Source organism: Apodemus sylvaticus, chromosome 7 (assembly GCF_947179515.1).
Source record: "Apodemus sylvaticus chromosome 7, mApoSyl1.1, whole genome shotgun sequence".
NCBI lineage: Eukaryota > Metazoa > Chordata > Mammalia > Rodentia > Muridae > Apodemus > Apodemus sylvaticus.
The window spans coordinates 42,908,798-42,922,523 of NC_067478.1; the positions used below are offsets into that span (position 1 = coordinate 42,908,798).

At 40.0% G+C, this 13,726-nt stretch overlaps 1 protein-coding gene across 2 annotated transcripts in view; it reads left to right on the plus strand.

Moving 5' to 3' along the window:
* The window catches only part of Ibtk (inhibitor of Bruton tyrosine kinase), a 72,201-nt gene that overhangs the window by 20,114 nt on the left and 38,361 nt on the right, over positions 1-13,726 (plus strand). Inside the window, exons 6-16 of one of the 2 annotated variants that reach the window (XM_052187720.1) lie at positions 875-1,045; positions 3,389-3,506; positions 3,594-3,774; positions 5,498-5,621; positions 7,681-7,858; positions 9,475-9,652; positions 10,629-11,231; positions 12,015-12,101; positions 12,855-12,937; positions 13,016-13,053; positions 13,489-13,585. In XM_052187720.1, coding sequence (XP_052043680.1) covers positions 875-1,045; positions 3,389-3,506; positions 3,594-3,774; positions 5,498-5,621; positions 7,681-7,858; positions 9,475-9,652; positions 10,629-11,231; positions 12,015-12,101; positions 12,855-12,937; positions 13,016-13,053; positions 13,489-13,585 — 1,858 coding nt within the window. The remainder of the gene's footprint in view (positions 1-874; positions 1,046-3,388; positions 3,507-3,593; positions 3,775-5,497; positions 5,622-7,680; positions 7,859-9,474; positions 9,653-10,628; positions 11,232-12,014; positions 12,102-12,854; positions 12,938-13,015; positions 13,054-13,488; positions 13,586-13,726) is intronic. The other variant, XM_052187721.1, reaches the window with a different exon arrangement.

A 13,726-nucleotide genomic window follows, 5' to 3' on the forward strand; every position in this document is an offset into this window, starting at 1 on the left:
CTATATTCATTCCTTTTCTTTCTAAAATCACAAATAGCGAAACGCTCCTTTTTTTTTTCTTTTTCTTTCTTTCTTTTTCTTTCTTTTTCTTTCTTTCAAGACAGGGTTTCTCTGTGTAGCCCTGGCTGTCCTGGAACTCATTCTGTAGACCAGGTTGGCCTCAAACCCAGAAAACCGCCTGCTTCTGCATCCCAAGTTCTGGGATTAAAGGCATGCGCCACCACTGGCTGGCTTCTTTTTTTTTTTTTTTTTTCCTTATTCATGCCTTCTAAATTTGCATCCCGGTACAGTATGGGCTTAAAAATCACTTGAGACTTAACAGGATGACTAAGCAGGTATTGCTAGGCCTGACATTATGAGATTGATATTCAGATTTACAGGAGATCCACAAGTTTTTCTCTGACCTGCACACATGTGCCATGTGATTCGTATACACACACACATACACACACACACACACACACAGAGAACAAATTTTTTTTGTTTTGTTTTTTTGTTTTTTCGAGACAGGGTTTCTCTGTATAGCCCTGGCTGACCTGGAACTCACTCTGTAGACCAGGCTGACCTTGAACTCAGAAATCCGCCTGCTTCTGCCTCCCAAGTGCTGGGATTAAAGGTGTGTGCCACCACCGCCTGGTGAGAACAAAATTTTTAAAAATGTTTTTAAATTCACTTGATTGTTTTATTGGAGTTCCCTACTGTCTTTTACCTATTTTGCTCATGAGCCACGGACATAAGGTCATTAGCTTACCTGCTCTTAGATGAGATGGACACTTAAACTCTAGAAGGTACAGACATACCACTTTGGTTCTGTGTGCGATTTTATATAAATGGCACTGCAGACTATTATAGTAAGGTTAACTTTGTTTTCTAGGTTCCCAGGCTTGTGGAAGGACTGTCTGGTCACAATTGTTCACAAGTGGCAGCTGCTAAGGATCATACTGTTGTGTTAACTGACGATGGATGTGTTTATACATTTGGTCTCAACACATTTCACCAATTAGGAATTATTCCTCCACCTGCTAGTTGTAATGTACCCAGACAGGTAAGCGTATGTTTATAACCAATTAGGTGTTTATTTGCTATAAAACATGGACAAAAGACATACGTTACTGAGTAATTATTTACTTAGTTAACTTCATCTTCAATGATACATACTCTTGATATGACCCATGTGTCCATGGGTCCTAGAACCCTGGCTTGCAGCAGTGAGAGAATGAAGAAAAGAGAGACCGGCACATGCGCAGGAAAGCCTGAATCAAGTGGTAATGTGCTTACCCTGATGAGGGCACCTGTTATCGCCAGCGCCCAGGGCCTCAGCATGTTTGTTCAGTGCAGCAAAGGGAAGGGTTTGGCTGGTCTTGGTGGGAAGTCTTTGTAGGCTACAGTCAGCAGGAGGAAGAGGAAGAAGCTGCAGTTGCTAATCTGTGCACACTCTGGTCAGCCTTGGATGAACACGCATACCCAGGCTCCTGAGGAAAGCTGTGCTTTTCCTGTTGAGTCTCACTCAGGTCAGGCTCCGCTGCTCCCTGGGCCCAAGGCTAGCTAAAGTCATAACTAAAGGGCTGGTCTCCTCTGCGAGGCTGTGGAGGACACTTAGCCAGGGAGGATCGCGCTGTGCTCACTCTGGGCTTCCTGTGCTCTCGACTTCTTTTTCCATAAGAAAAAGAAGCACAAATTCAGCACAAATTCACATTCATTTGAAGTTAAAGATGAAAGCACATCTTGTGCATTTGGGGATTGCTTAGTAAGTTACCACAGAGCTAACTTTCAAAGATTTAAAAAAATTACTTGTGTATGTGTGTGTCTATGTGGATGTGCACCAAAGGGCAGGTATTTTTGGATGTCAGAAGAGTCGGCTAGACTAGGTCACAGTTGGTGTGACCTGCCTGACGTGGTGCTGTGAGCTGAACTCAAGGCCTCTCTCAGAACAAGATGAGCTCTTAGCCCATGAGCCGTTTCACCAGCGGAAGGTTAACTTCAGTAGTTAGAAGCATAAATGACCCTGGTTTGAGTTTTCATTTTTTTTTTTTTTCTATTTTTGGTTCTAGGGATTGAATACAAGATTCTTACAAAGATTTTGACTACCTAAGTTTACTCTCAGCCCTGGATTTTTTTAGTTTGAAACTTAAGTGATTTTATATATATAATTTATTTAATAAATCATTTAATATATTAATAATTAATTAATAATTTAATAAATCATTAAGTATATATTTAATATATATTTAAAATATATATATTTAAAATCAATCAATATAATATATACCTGTGCAAGCAAGGCACTCAAAAAAAAAATAAAGCCTTTGCTTATTTAAATGTGTGTCTATTCAGATGTCACACCTGCTTACCTGAGAGTATGTGGTTCAAAGTCCACCACTCCAGCATGTGCTCACCATCAGAAGGTGCCCATTTCCCAAATACAGCAACCTCGTCCATGGACTTCTCTGATGACTGTGGAGTCCTCCAAATTAAAGCCTGTCAGGCTTGTCACACACATTAAGGCTTACATGTTCAATTTCTTTTTAGTTCAATCCTGTTTCTAGAATCAGTATTGAATTGACATTTTTAGTTAAATTCTGAAGCCTTCTTCTTTCCTCTTCTGGATTGTCAATGGATCAGTAATATCACTCCAGGAGATTTGCATGGAGTGTTTAGCTGGATATTTTCAAAAAGATCTGTGTTCTCTAACTTACTGTCAACTTGTGGGTATTTAGCTCTGTAGAGTTGATAAACAGCTCTGATTTCCTAGGCAGGGGGATCACATAACAGTATTTGCAGACAGTTTAGCAGTGCTGAGGGCTGGAGAGATGAATCAGTGGTTAAGAGCACTGAGTGCTCTTCTGAAGGTCCTGAGTTCAAATCCCAGCAACTACATGGTGGCTCACAACCATCTGTAAAGAGATCTGACGCCCTCTGCTGGCCCCTTCTGGTGTGTCTGAAGACAGCTTAGATACTAATAGCAGTGTTGGGATGGTGAAGCCAGTGACAGCTCTGCTGGGTAGAGTCCAGATATGCATAAGACATTTCCTCATGGAAGAGAGTCATCTGGGCCAGAATGTCAAGCTTGCTGCCATCATGAGACCCTGCCATCTTTTTTTTTTTAAAGAATGGTTGTTTTCTATATTGCTTATTGCTAAAATTTTAATGATTTGGGTTTTATACAATGTTATTTTGGTTTATTAACGCTGATGTCTGGAATTGGCTGCATCACTGTGTTCTGAGGATTTGGGTCTTGTCATGAGGGATGGGATGTGTTAGCAGTTGCTAAGGCAGTAGCAGTGAGGAGGGTGCACTTGGATCTTAGAGAAAATTGCACTAGATTTTATTTAGATATGCAGTCTTTTTAATAAGTTTATCTTATTTAGATACTTGTCATTTTAAATAGATACAGGCAAAATATCTGAAAGGAAGGACTATCATTGGAGTAGCAGCAGGCCGGTTTCATACGGTGCTGTGGGCTCGAGAAGCCGTGTACACACTGGGACTGAATGGTGGACAGTTGGGTAAGACATCTTTTATGGTGATATCCAACGCTACAATATGATCTGAGAATAGGTATTTGATGGTTTGCTTATTTGTGTAAATTTTAGGTTACTTACTGGATCCCAATGGAGAAAAGTGTGTCACAACACCTCGCCAAGTCTCTGCCCTTCATCATAAGGATATTGCTGTGTCTTTGGTAGCTGCAAGTGATGGTGCCACAGTCTGTGTCACCACACGGGGAGATATTTACTTACTTGCAGACTATCAGTGCAAGAAGATGGCAACTAAGTATGTGCATTTCTGGAAAAGAAACTTGTCACTATAAGAACTCTGCTGTAACTGATAGCTGCATGCTATGCTTCGTGAGAAGACAGAATGGAAGGGAAAACTAAGAATGGGTTTTTTTGATTTTTGGTTTTGGACAAGGATTGTAAACTATTATTTTTGAATCATATTTAGCATAAGATATATCCCACAAAATATAGTTTCTCTTTTAAAGTATCTGGGTCACATAACTAGGTTAACCCTCATTCTTGGTTATAACATGATCACTGGTTCATCTATAGGCTTTGATATCTTATGTACTCTTTGTTAAAAAAGGATCATTATCATAAACCCTTTATCCAGGCTCACTCTTTGCATCTCACTGGTGCTGCTTCTCCTTGTCCAGCGTAGTGTGTTGTGTTTAGCATGCTGTAGTAACATCCAGAAGACTAGCTGTTAATTGGGATATCAGAGAATACAGAATCAAATTTAGGCATGAGTACACTTGCCTATTGTAGCTCTCTGCCTTGGACTTAGACACAAACTTAGGATTTCGCCTCTGATTTTATTTAGAGAGATACAGAGTATAGGTGTTTAAAAATAATTGGGACATAATCTTGTGTTTCTGATACATTCAGTTCCTAGTAGTTGATTAACTTGTATCTGATTTGACAGCATTGTATTTGTTTAGGTCCTTCTAAAGTAATTGCCTTTTGTAGTAAATCTTTTTCTCTTCAGACTGATATTTCAGAGTTTTGAGCAATGTTTCTTTCTATTATATTTCATTAGAGTAGATAGTACAAACATGGACATAACATGGCACAATTATAACTGATTCTTTGAAAAGATAACTCTTGGAAACACTGCCTAATTTACAAGGCAATGAGGGATTTAAATGTGGATGCAGCAGATGTGTTCTTGCTCACGTGTGAAGGCCATGGTGAGATGGTGACATCATCACATTGTTAACTGTGGAGCTAGCTCGGAGCTGAATGCACCGACGCCAGCTTACCACATCCTATCTTCCCTAGTCACATTGTTTGCAGGTTGCATTTTAGTTTCAAAATCATGAAAATGTGATCACACCTGTTTCTTAGATTAAATAGGTGTGAGCTGACTTGTGGACTGTTAAGTTGTAGTTTTAATTAGCATTTATAAAACATTTTAAAGTTCCCCCTGAACATATCAAATTGTATAAATATACCTTCCTTCCAGATTTTCAGTAAGAAATTGTTTTGATACAGATGAAAGTATTACATGGTAACTTTGAATAAAACTTTGAAGACTTGTTTTTTTCAAAGCAAGTAGACTTTCTGAGAGGGAAGTCAGTTGGAGAGTGCAGTTGGCAGGTTCTCCAGGGTCCAGACACAGGCAAACAAGTGTGTGGCCAATGGCTGAGCGGTTAGCAGTGGCCGAGACGTTCATGGTGTGCAAGCCTGGCTAGATGTAAGCATTTCTATTTTTTATTTTATTTTATTTTTTTCTGTTAAGATGCAGTTATACTTAGGAGCTGATAGATAGCCTTCCGGAGAATGAAACTCTAAGTGAATGTGTATTTTAGCAAGTAGGGTCTGGGTACTCATGGTGTGAGTGGAGGCTGTGAGAGGAGAGAAAGAGCAGCCTGTGGGGAGGACCAGACGGAGCCTTTCTAGTGTCCCTGGCAGTCATTGTCTGAACAGGCATGTCTATAAAATTAATCATGTGTGCTTTAGAGGATGTTAATTTATGATTTTTCTTTTTCACTCAGACAACTAAACTTGAAAAAGGTTCTTGTCTCTGGAGGCTGTATGGAATACAAAGTTGATCCTGAACATTTGACAGAAAATGGGGGTCAGAAAATATGCATCCTTGCTATGGATGGAGCTGGAAGGGTGAGTAGAGTTTTATGTTAAAGACTAGAAGTGTGATTTACATAGACTGTGGTGATGTGAAGTATAACGCCTGGCTTCCGATGTTGCTGCTGGTACTTCTGCCCTTTTCTGACATCTGGTGGAGCAGAGTTACCAATTAGGCATGCAGAGACACACAGGACTGTCTCTAACCCAATGGTGCCCACTACTGCAGACTGAAGGTTCTTTATTCATAAAATGAAAACAAGAAGTTTGATTTATTTGGTATGTAAACTAAGTATTGATTAACAGTGTTGAAAGGCATAGATAGAAGAAGATGTCAGTTATTTTTCTAACAGTAAATAGGCAGTATATTACAGATTTGGGCTATAACTGAAAGGAGTCTCCCCAGTTATGGTATTCTAGATGTGTACATACAATGTGTATGTGTGCAGAGACTGTGATGCCCTGTATTCTATACATGTATAATCAGTGATGTGCTCTTAGATGTCATTTTTATTCCTTGTGCAAATGTATCAATGCATTTCTTGAAATAAAATTGCTAGTTTTAAATATCTTTACTTTTTAAATGATATGTTCGTGTGAGCACATGCATGCACAAGCACACATACACACAAAGGCTGGGGTGCACTTATGAGGAAGCCAGAGGAAAAGATAGAGGAGCCCCTTCTCTCTGTATGCCATGCAAGCCCTGAGTATTAACCTCAGGGCGCCAGGCTTGGCAGCAAGCAGCGTTACCTGGGAACCCTGTTCACCAGACCTAAAGGTATGTTTACATAAAAATATGCTTAATGCAGGCTCAAAATTATATTATAAATTATAGATTTTTTTTGCATTTAAGTAGTATTGTAAAGCTTAAATATATTTAAATTTAACATGTCCATGTATTATATATTAGTAACACTCATAAAAGTATGCACTATGGCCAGGAAAACAGTTTTCTTATAAAATAATGATATAAACTATTTTGTGAGGTATAGATATGATGCTTCCCATTTTAAAAACTGAACCATCACTTCTGGGCATGTTTGTCGGGATTACAGAGTGCCTCTTCCTCCCTATGAAACACCATAGCCTTTGTATAGTGGTGCATGAAACGCCACAGCCTTTGCACAGTGGTGCTTTCCTGGAGCTCTGGCTGAGGCTGTGCTGTGTGCAGAGTAGACCAAGTGCATCTCGGGCTGCAGAGAAGACCCTTTTTCAACCCCACCCCTCAGAAATAAACAGACACAACAAAATGTAATTGCAAGGCTCCACCTGCTGCTGTGGTCCTAGGTACCAGTTGTAGCCATTACTTACATAGTGAGAGTGTGACCATCTGTGGGAACGACTTTAGCAGGTACCATTTTGTGCTTTAAAAATTGGTTATTTTTAGAAATCATCAGTTTTAACTGGGTATGGTGGAATACTCCTTTAATGCTATTGTACAGGATATTGAGGTGATACTCATGAATTATCAGGCTAGCCTAGATTGTATAGGAAGTGCCTGTCTTAAAACAAGGAAACAGCCACAGGCAGTTGTAAGTTTAGAACGTGACAGGTACCTAGGCAAAAGCACTGTTGCTGTGGACGGATCTGCACAGGGCAGCCCAGCGCCCTCCGCTTACATCCCGTCCACACCGTAGCACTGCTTCCTTGCCATCTCCCAGGACTGCTGGCAGCCATTCAACTGGGTTCTTTATTTAAGATTTTGTTTTAGTTATAATTAAAAGTATATCTTTTTATTCCTGAGAGTGGGTTGGATTGAATTTAGTAATTATCTGACATTATGTATTGGCTCTAACATTTTAGTGTACTACATTATTCCAGCAGGACTGTTTGCCCCAAGTAAGTCATGTGGGAAATAGCACCTCCTTTGGAGGAATGCGACTGTCACCTATTTTAATACGTGATGTGGCATAATCTATTTTCCAAAAAGGTGTCCATCCAACATTGTCTTGATTTTTTGTAGTATCTCTCTTCTCTGTGGAAAAGTAACCATGGAAACATACAAGCTAAGGCTCTTATTCTGACAATACTGCTTTCAGTTCAAGTGTGCTTGTTCTGATGCTGTGTGCTTTATGCTCTGGTTTCCTCACAGGTATTTTGCTGGAGATCGCTCAGCAGTTCTCTGAAGCAGTGCCGATGGGCCTATCCTCGCCAGGTGTCAATCTCCGATATTGCTTTAAATAGAAATGAAATTCTGTTTGTCACACAGGATGGGGAAGGATTTAAAGGGAAGTGGTTTGAAGACAAAAGAAAGAATTCTGAAAAGAAAGGTCAGTTAGTATGACTGCACTTAAGTACCCTAGCCAGCTTTTGATGTGTTGGGCACTGCTCAGCTGACTCTGTGCTGTGTGTTTGCCTTTGTGGTTAGTTCCGTGCCTGTTTACCATAGACTGTAAAGTCACTCATGGCACAGGGCGCGGTGTCCCTCTCTGTCATTAGCATTTAGTGTATTCTTTGGCATTGTGGTCCTTCATTCTGTCCTCTCGAGTCACTGACTTACTTGTTACATGCTTACAGTATATCTTAAGAACATTTATGATTGCTCAGAGTTATAAATGCATCAAAATTATAAAACATAAAATGAAGAGCTTTGCCTAATGTTGATTTGTTTGTTTGTTTTTTATAGATGACTCAAGTCTGTAAACATACAAGGTGTATTGACTATGCAAAAATGTGGGCCTCAAAGCTTACAGAGCAAAAAGATACTTTACTTCCAGTCCTGGGACAGATAACTAATATGAGTGCACATGAGTTTAAGAGCACAGGAATGGGAGCAATGGAGTGTTAGAGGCAGCGTAGTGAAGCCCAGGAGCCTGAAGTGGACTCCGTTTGAGAGTGTGACCAGAGCATGGCTCTGTCTTGTAAGAAGACTTGCAAATCTTCAGAGTTTTACATCATTCCCTTAGTGGTCTGACAGAATTCGTGATCCCATGCTTGCTGAGCTGAGTCTCCGGGTTTCCTGTGCTAGTCACTGGCTGTCCTGGAGACTCTATACCATCCCCTGCATTTAGCAGTTGCCACACCATGCTATTCCTATCTTAATTATTTTAAAGATTTATTAACTTAATTTATATATAGGAGTACACTGTTGCTGTCTTTAGACACACCAGAAAGGGTATCAGATCCCATTATAGATGGTTTGGAGCCACCATGTGGTTGCTGGGATTTGAACTCAGGATCTCTGGAAGAGTAGTCAGTGAGTGCTCTTAACCACTGAGCCATCTCTCTAGTCCATCTTAATTTTATTTTAATCATTCCTCCCCCCCCCCCCCCCCCGATTGATTGTAACAATCCCAATCTATACCGTCTTTATTATTTCTGTTAATTTAATAGTCTTTGTATCTATTTTCTCATTTAAATTTTTTTCTACTGTAGCCAGAAAATTATTTTATAGGTGCCATGTCTACATGGAAACATTTTATACTTTGTTTTTATAGAATGATTTTGACTAGTTATTTGTCATATTTTATTTTTATTGCATGTTCTCATTACTCTTTTGAGGATAGGGACATTTTGTCCTGACTCAGTAGTAGCACAGTGTGGGTATTTGGGCTTAGTGCCTGCAAGAGAATGGAGGGAGCGTGTGGTGACACTTAGGTTCATATGGAGTTAATATAGGTAGGCATGCCATTCTGAAAGCTAGCTTTGGCTGCAGTGTGGAAGGTGTGTTTGTTGGAAGAAGAATTATGTCTAATACTGAAAATTCTCTGTGTGCGTAGTAAGTACACATTTCGTAATGCTGTATTGAAGATGGAGGGGATCTAAATTCTTCAGAAGAACTTCATGTGTATGAAAGATACTTTTATGTTTTCAAGTCATTTTTATTCCAGTTGCTCTAATTTCATTGCAGCCTTGATTAATGATAGTTCATTTATTTTCTTTTTAGCAGACATTTTACCAAACCTCCATCATTCCTCATCAGATGTGTCTTGTGTCTCTGATACAAATAGTATGTATGAAAGAATTCGACTTGAGAAACTTCCTTTTGCCCATAGAGCTGTTAGTGTCAGCACAGATCCAAGTGGGTGCAACTTTGCAATCCTACAGTCAGACCCTAAAACAAGGTATAATTGTCTTTAATATGTTCTGTTTCTAGAAGGAATAATCATTAGACCTTCTTTTGTTTTCAGTAGCTCCTGATGCATATTTAATTGAGGAGCTGTTACCAAGATCTGTAGAGACCTTCAGTAAATGAGTATGTTACAAGGGCAATCACTGGGGATAGTGTATCTTCCCCTAGTTTATACCTGATTTTGAAAACATTGAAGACAAATGTATATGCCCACATAGGGTCTGTCTTTCATCCATGCTATACTTGAGGGCCTCAGGTTCTGAAGAATGTATTATAAATGCTTATTAGGTAGTGTGTAAACCTTTCTAACTTTTGAATATGATAGCTGACGAAAAAGAGGTGGTCTGGTCACATATTGGGTAGAGCCCCAGTGAAATAGGAGAGAGGAGAGAAACATCAGGGGCATTGTCAAAGAGGGAGGAGGACCTAGAAGTTGGTGACCAACCATTCTGGTTTGCCCAGGTCCCCAACTTAGCACTGAAAGGATCTCGAGCTGGAAACCTTAGAGCAAGAGCATTAATCACTTGCCTTGGTAGGGTGCCCTGTGGACGGACAGGGCGTGATTACAAGCATGCAGCACTCGGGTGTAGCCTGTTTGTGTATATATTCAGTCGGTAACTATGACCTTAGTTTTATTTGCTTAGTTCCTGGGGTTTTTTTTGTTTTTTGTTTTTTTTTGCTTTTTTTCCACTTCTAAAAACTAAGTTATGGGAGAAAGGAAAAACTTGGGAACTTTTCTTGTTTATATTGTTTTCAATTATGTTTAACCCTATACAAAAATGAATAGAAAAACACTGAAGATTGACAGAATATTTAACATATTTGGGTGATATTCTTGTATTTTACAAAATGCCACAATTGAATGTTTCTAAGTTCAATTTAAGTAAACTGTTTCTTTTCAAGGGAATCAGCTCTGATCCATTTCCTTGTTCTCTTCATAATAGTGATTATCCTTGCTTCATTTCCAGCCTGTATGAAATTCCAGTTGTGTCTTCATCATCCTTTTTTGAAGAATTTGGCAAGCTCCTGAGGGAGGCAGATGAAATGGACAACTTCCACGACGTGACCTTTCAAGTTGGCAGTAGAGTCTTCCCTGCACATAAATACATTTTGGCTGTGCGCTCTGACTTCTTCCAGAAGTTGTTTCTTTCAGATGGCTCTTCTTTAGAACTGACGGATGTTTACCGGAAGGACGAAGATGCTGCTGGCTGCCATCTCTTTGTGGTGGAGAAAGTTCATCCTGACTTGTTCGAATACCTCTTGCAGTTCATGTATACAGATACCTGTGACTTCTTAACTCATGGCTTCAAACCAGGGATGATATCAAACAAAAAGGCAGAAGACTGTAAGGGCTCCCCAGATTCTCCTCTGCACGCTGTGAATTGCCATGTGGATGATAAACCGAAGTCAGCATTTGAGGTGTACAGAAGCAACCAGGCTCGCACACTTAGTGAACGGCAGAAGAGCAAGCCCAGATCTTCTAAGAAGGGGAAAGGTGTTGGGGAAGATGATCCTGTAAGGATGCTGCAAAATGTTGCAAAGAAATTTGGCCTCAGTAATTTGAGTAGCAGGTACAGTTCCTCATCCTGGGCTCCTGGGCGTGCCTCTTCAGCCCTGCTTTGAGCATTGTCACCTCTCGTGTTTCCTGTCACTCTCCTGCCTTCCCTTCTCACTGTCTCTGGGCTAGCAGCTGCACATGGGTGCTACCTTTCCCTCACTGCCACTTTCTGGCAGTTATCACTAAGGGACTTCCTCATTTACCTGAAAGAACAGAAAGGTTGCTGATGGTTTCGGTGCTGTGGGGGAGTGTGTGACAGGAAGAGTGGAAGTCATGTTGTGTGCTGGAAAGGTCTCTGGTCTCAGACCTGCACAGGGTATGCCTTGTTGTTCTGCTCACTCTGGCCGGGGCATGTTTCTATGGACCTCAGTTTCTCAGTATGGAAAGTGCTTGTGTTGTTGATGAAGGCCGGCCATGGAGTTATGTAAAGTGCCACAGCCACTGTCGTCATGAGTCGGTATTAGCATTCTCTTTCCCTTACAAGGCTGCCATGTGAAACTGCGTGTGCTAGTATAACCTGCCATAGGTTGGCCCAGGAAGGGGCGTGTGTGGTGATGCCTGTTGGAATATAAAGAGACTGTGTTGTAGCTTTCATTTGTGCCTTCTCAATAATGGTATTAAGCATATTTTAAATACTAATTAAAACTATGACTTACTGTGGCTTGGAATGCGGTTTCTTGTTACTTTCTAGGAGATGATATAGCTGCATTTAACTGTAAGCTGCCAGATTTTATTGTGTGCTGTCTTAGGAGAACACCGTATTCACCTTTTATTAATTTGTATTTTTCCTTGATAGGTTAGATGGAGTCAGATTTGAAAATGGAAAAATTAATGTTATTGCGAAGAAAACTGGTAATAAATTGAAGCTAAGTCAGAAAAAATGGTAAGTTTGTAAATGAGGATCAGCATTGCATAGTTAGGTTTTTGGTTCCCAAGATGGAAGTAGAGCTCTTTGCAGCGCTCGTGAGAAGGGAGCCACCCAACACCCGCGTGCTTCCGCTACCCTTGGAGGGGATGGGGTTCTTGGGCAAAAAGCAGTCACTGCTCAAGTCAGTGAAGGAGGTCCTTCCTTCTGTTTTATTGAGAGGAAGACGGATTGTAACTGTTGCTTTTTCTTCAGTTTTGAATCTTAAAAGTAGGAGTTTATGACAACCTCCTCCCCCATCAGGCTATAGTTTCATTATAAGGATAAGGGTTTTTGCTTTTCCCAAGAATAAATATTCTATATACATTGTTAACATTGTGTTAGATACTTTATAGGTGATAAGTCTTAGAGGAAGAGAAACTGATTTTTTTTTTTTTTTGTAGATTACTTGGCATGCAGTAGGTTGTTCAAATAAGAGAATTAAAGAGTTTTGAGTGTGCTACTGACTGTCACTAGTACCTTGCCTGCAATACAAGAGAAAATCAAATGGAAGGTTTTAAAGTTTAGATTCAGTTTCCTTTTCAATAAAAATCAAAAATGATTTGGCTGTTACTGTTTTCATGAGCTAGTGAGGGCTGAGTTACATGCATATCCATACTTTATTCCTGCCAGCATTTGACTAAGATTAAAGTTGAGCCCAAATCCTTGGGCTTTTCCTCCTTCTCTGCAAATATGCAAGAGATTGATCTTTGATTGAACTCTCTTTTTCAGTTCGTTTCTGTGTGATGTTACCATGAAGTCTGTGGATGGAAAGGAATTCCCCTGTCATAAGTGTGTGCTCTGTGCAAGACTTGGTAGGTGGTGTCTGAGCTGCTGCTGAGTACTTTGTCGGCTTCTGCGGCCCTGTTCTGACTGCACTGTTTCTCTTGCAGAGTATTTCCACAGCATGCTTAGCAGAGCGTGGATTGAGGTGAGCTGTGAGGGCTGTGTGGCCGCCGCAGAGAACGGGCTAGACACTCAGAAATCCAGAACTGGGACTTTTTATTTTGGATTATCTCTCTAATTCATTTGTGTTAAAGTATATGTATTCAAGTTTGGTAGAAAACACCAACATTTGGAAGTTAAAATAGTTGCTATAAAGCTGATTAAAATTCAGTCTTAACATTATTGAGACACACAATAGTACTGTCCTGTGTGTCTTCTTTGTCTTCTGAAATGTTGTGTCCCCTTTTCATGTTACATTTTAAATTAAATGTCTTATTTCAGATTTGTGTTTTATAAATTCTTTCAAGGGTCTTTGGTGTGATTTCCTGTCTGCAGATTTCATAGTAGTAACCCAGCTTAGAATATGGTAGTATTTTATTGTTTCAGATTAATGAGTTTATTCTGTCTTGTGTGTTTATAGGCCTCCAGTTGTGCAGCTCTAGAAATGCCAATCCAGTCTGAGATTCTGAAAGTTATTTTGGACTACCTCTACACCGATGAAGCTGTGGTGATAAAAGGTAATAATAGAGTGACACAGTCCCCACAAATCATCGATTCCTCTTGAAATGAACTATCACTGGAGGCTTCATTTAAAATCAGTAACAGATTATTATGAATAGTAATCAAGCAGAAAAGTTACATTTTTGTGACACTGAGTT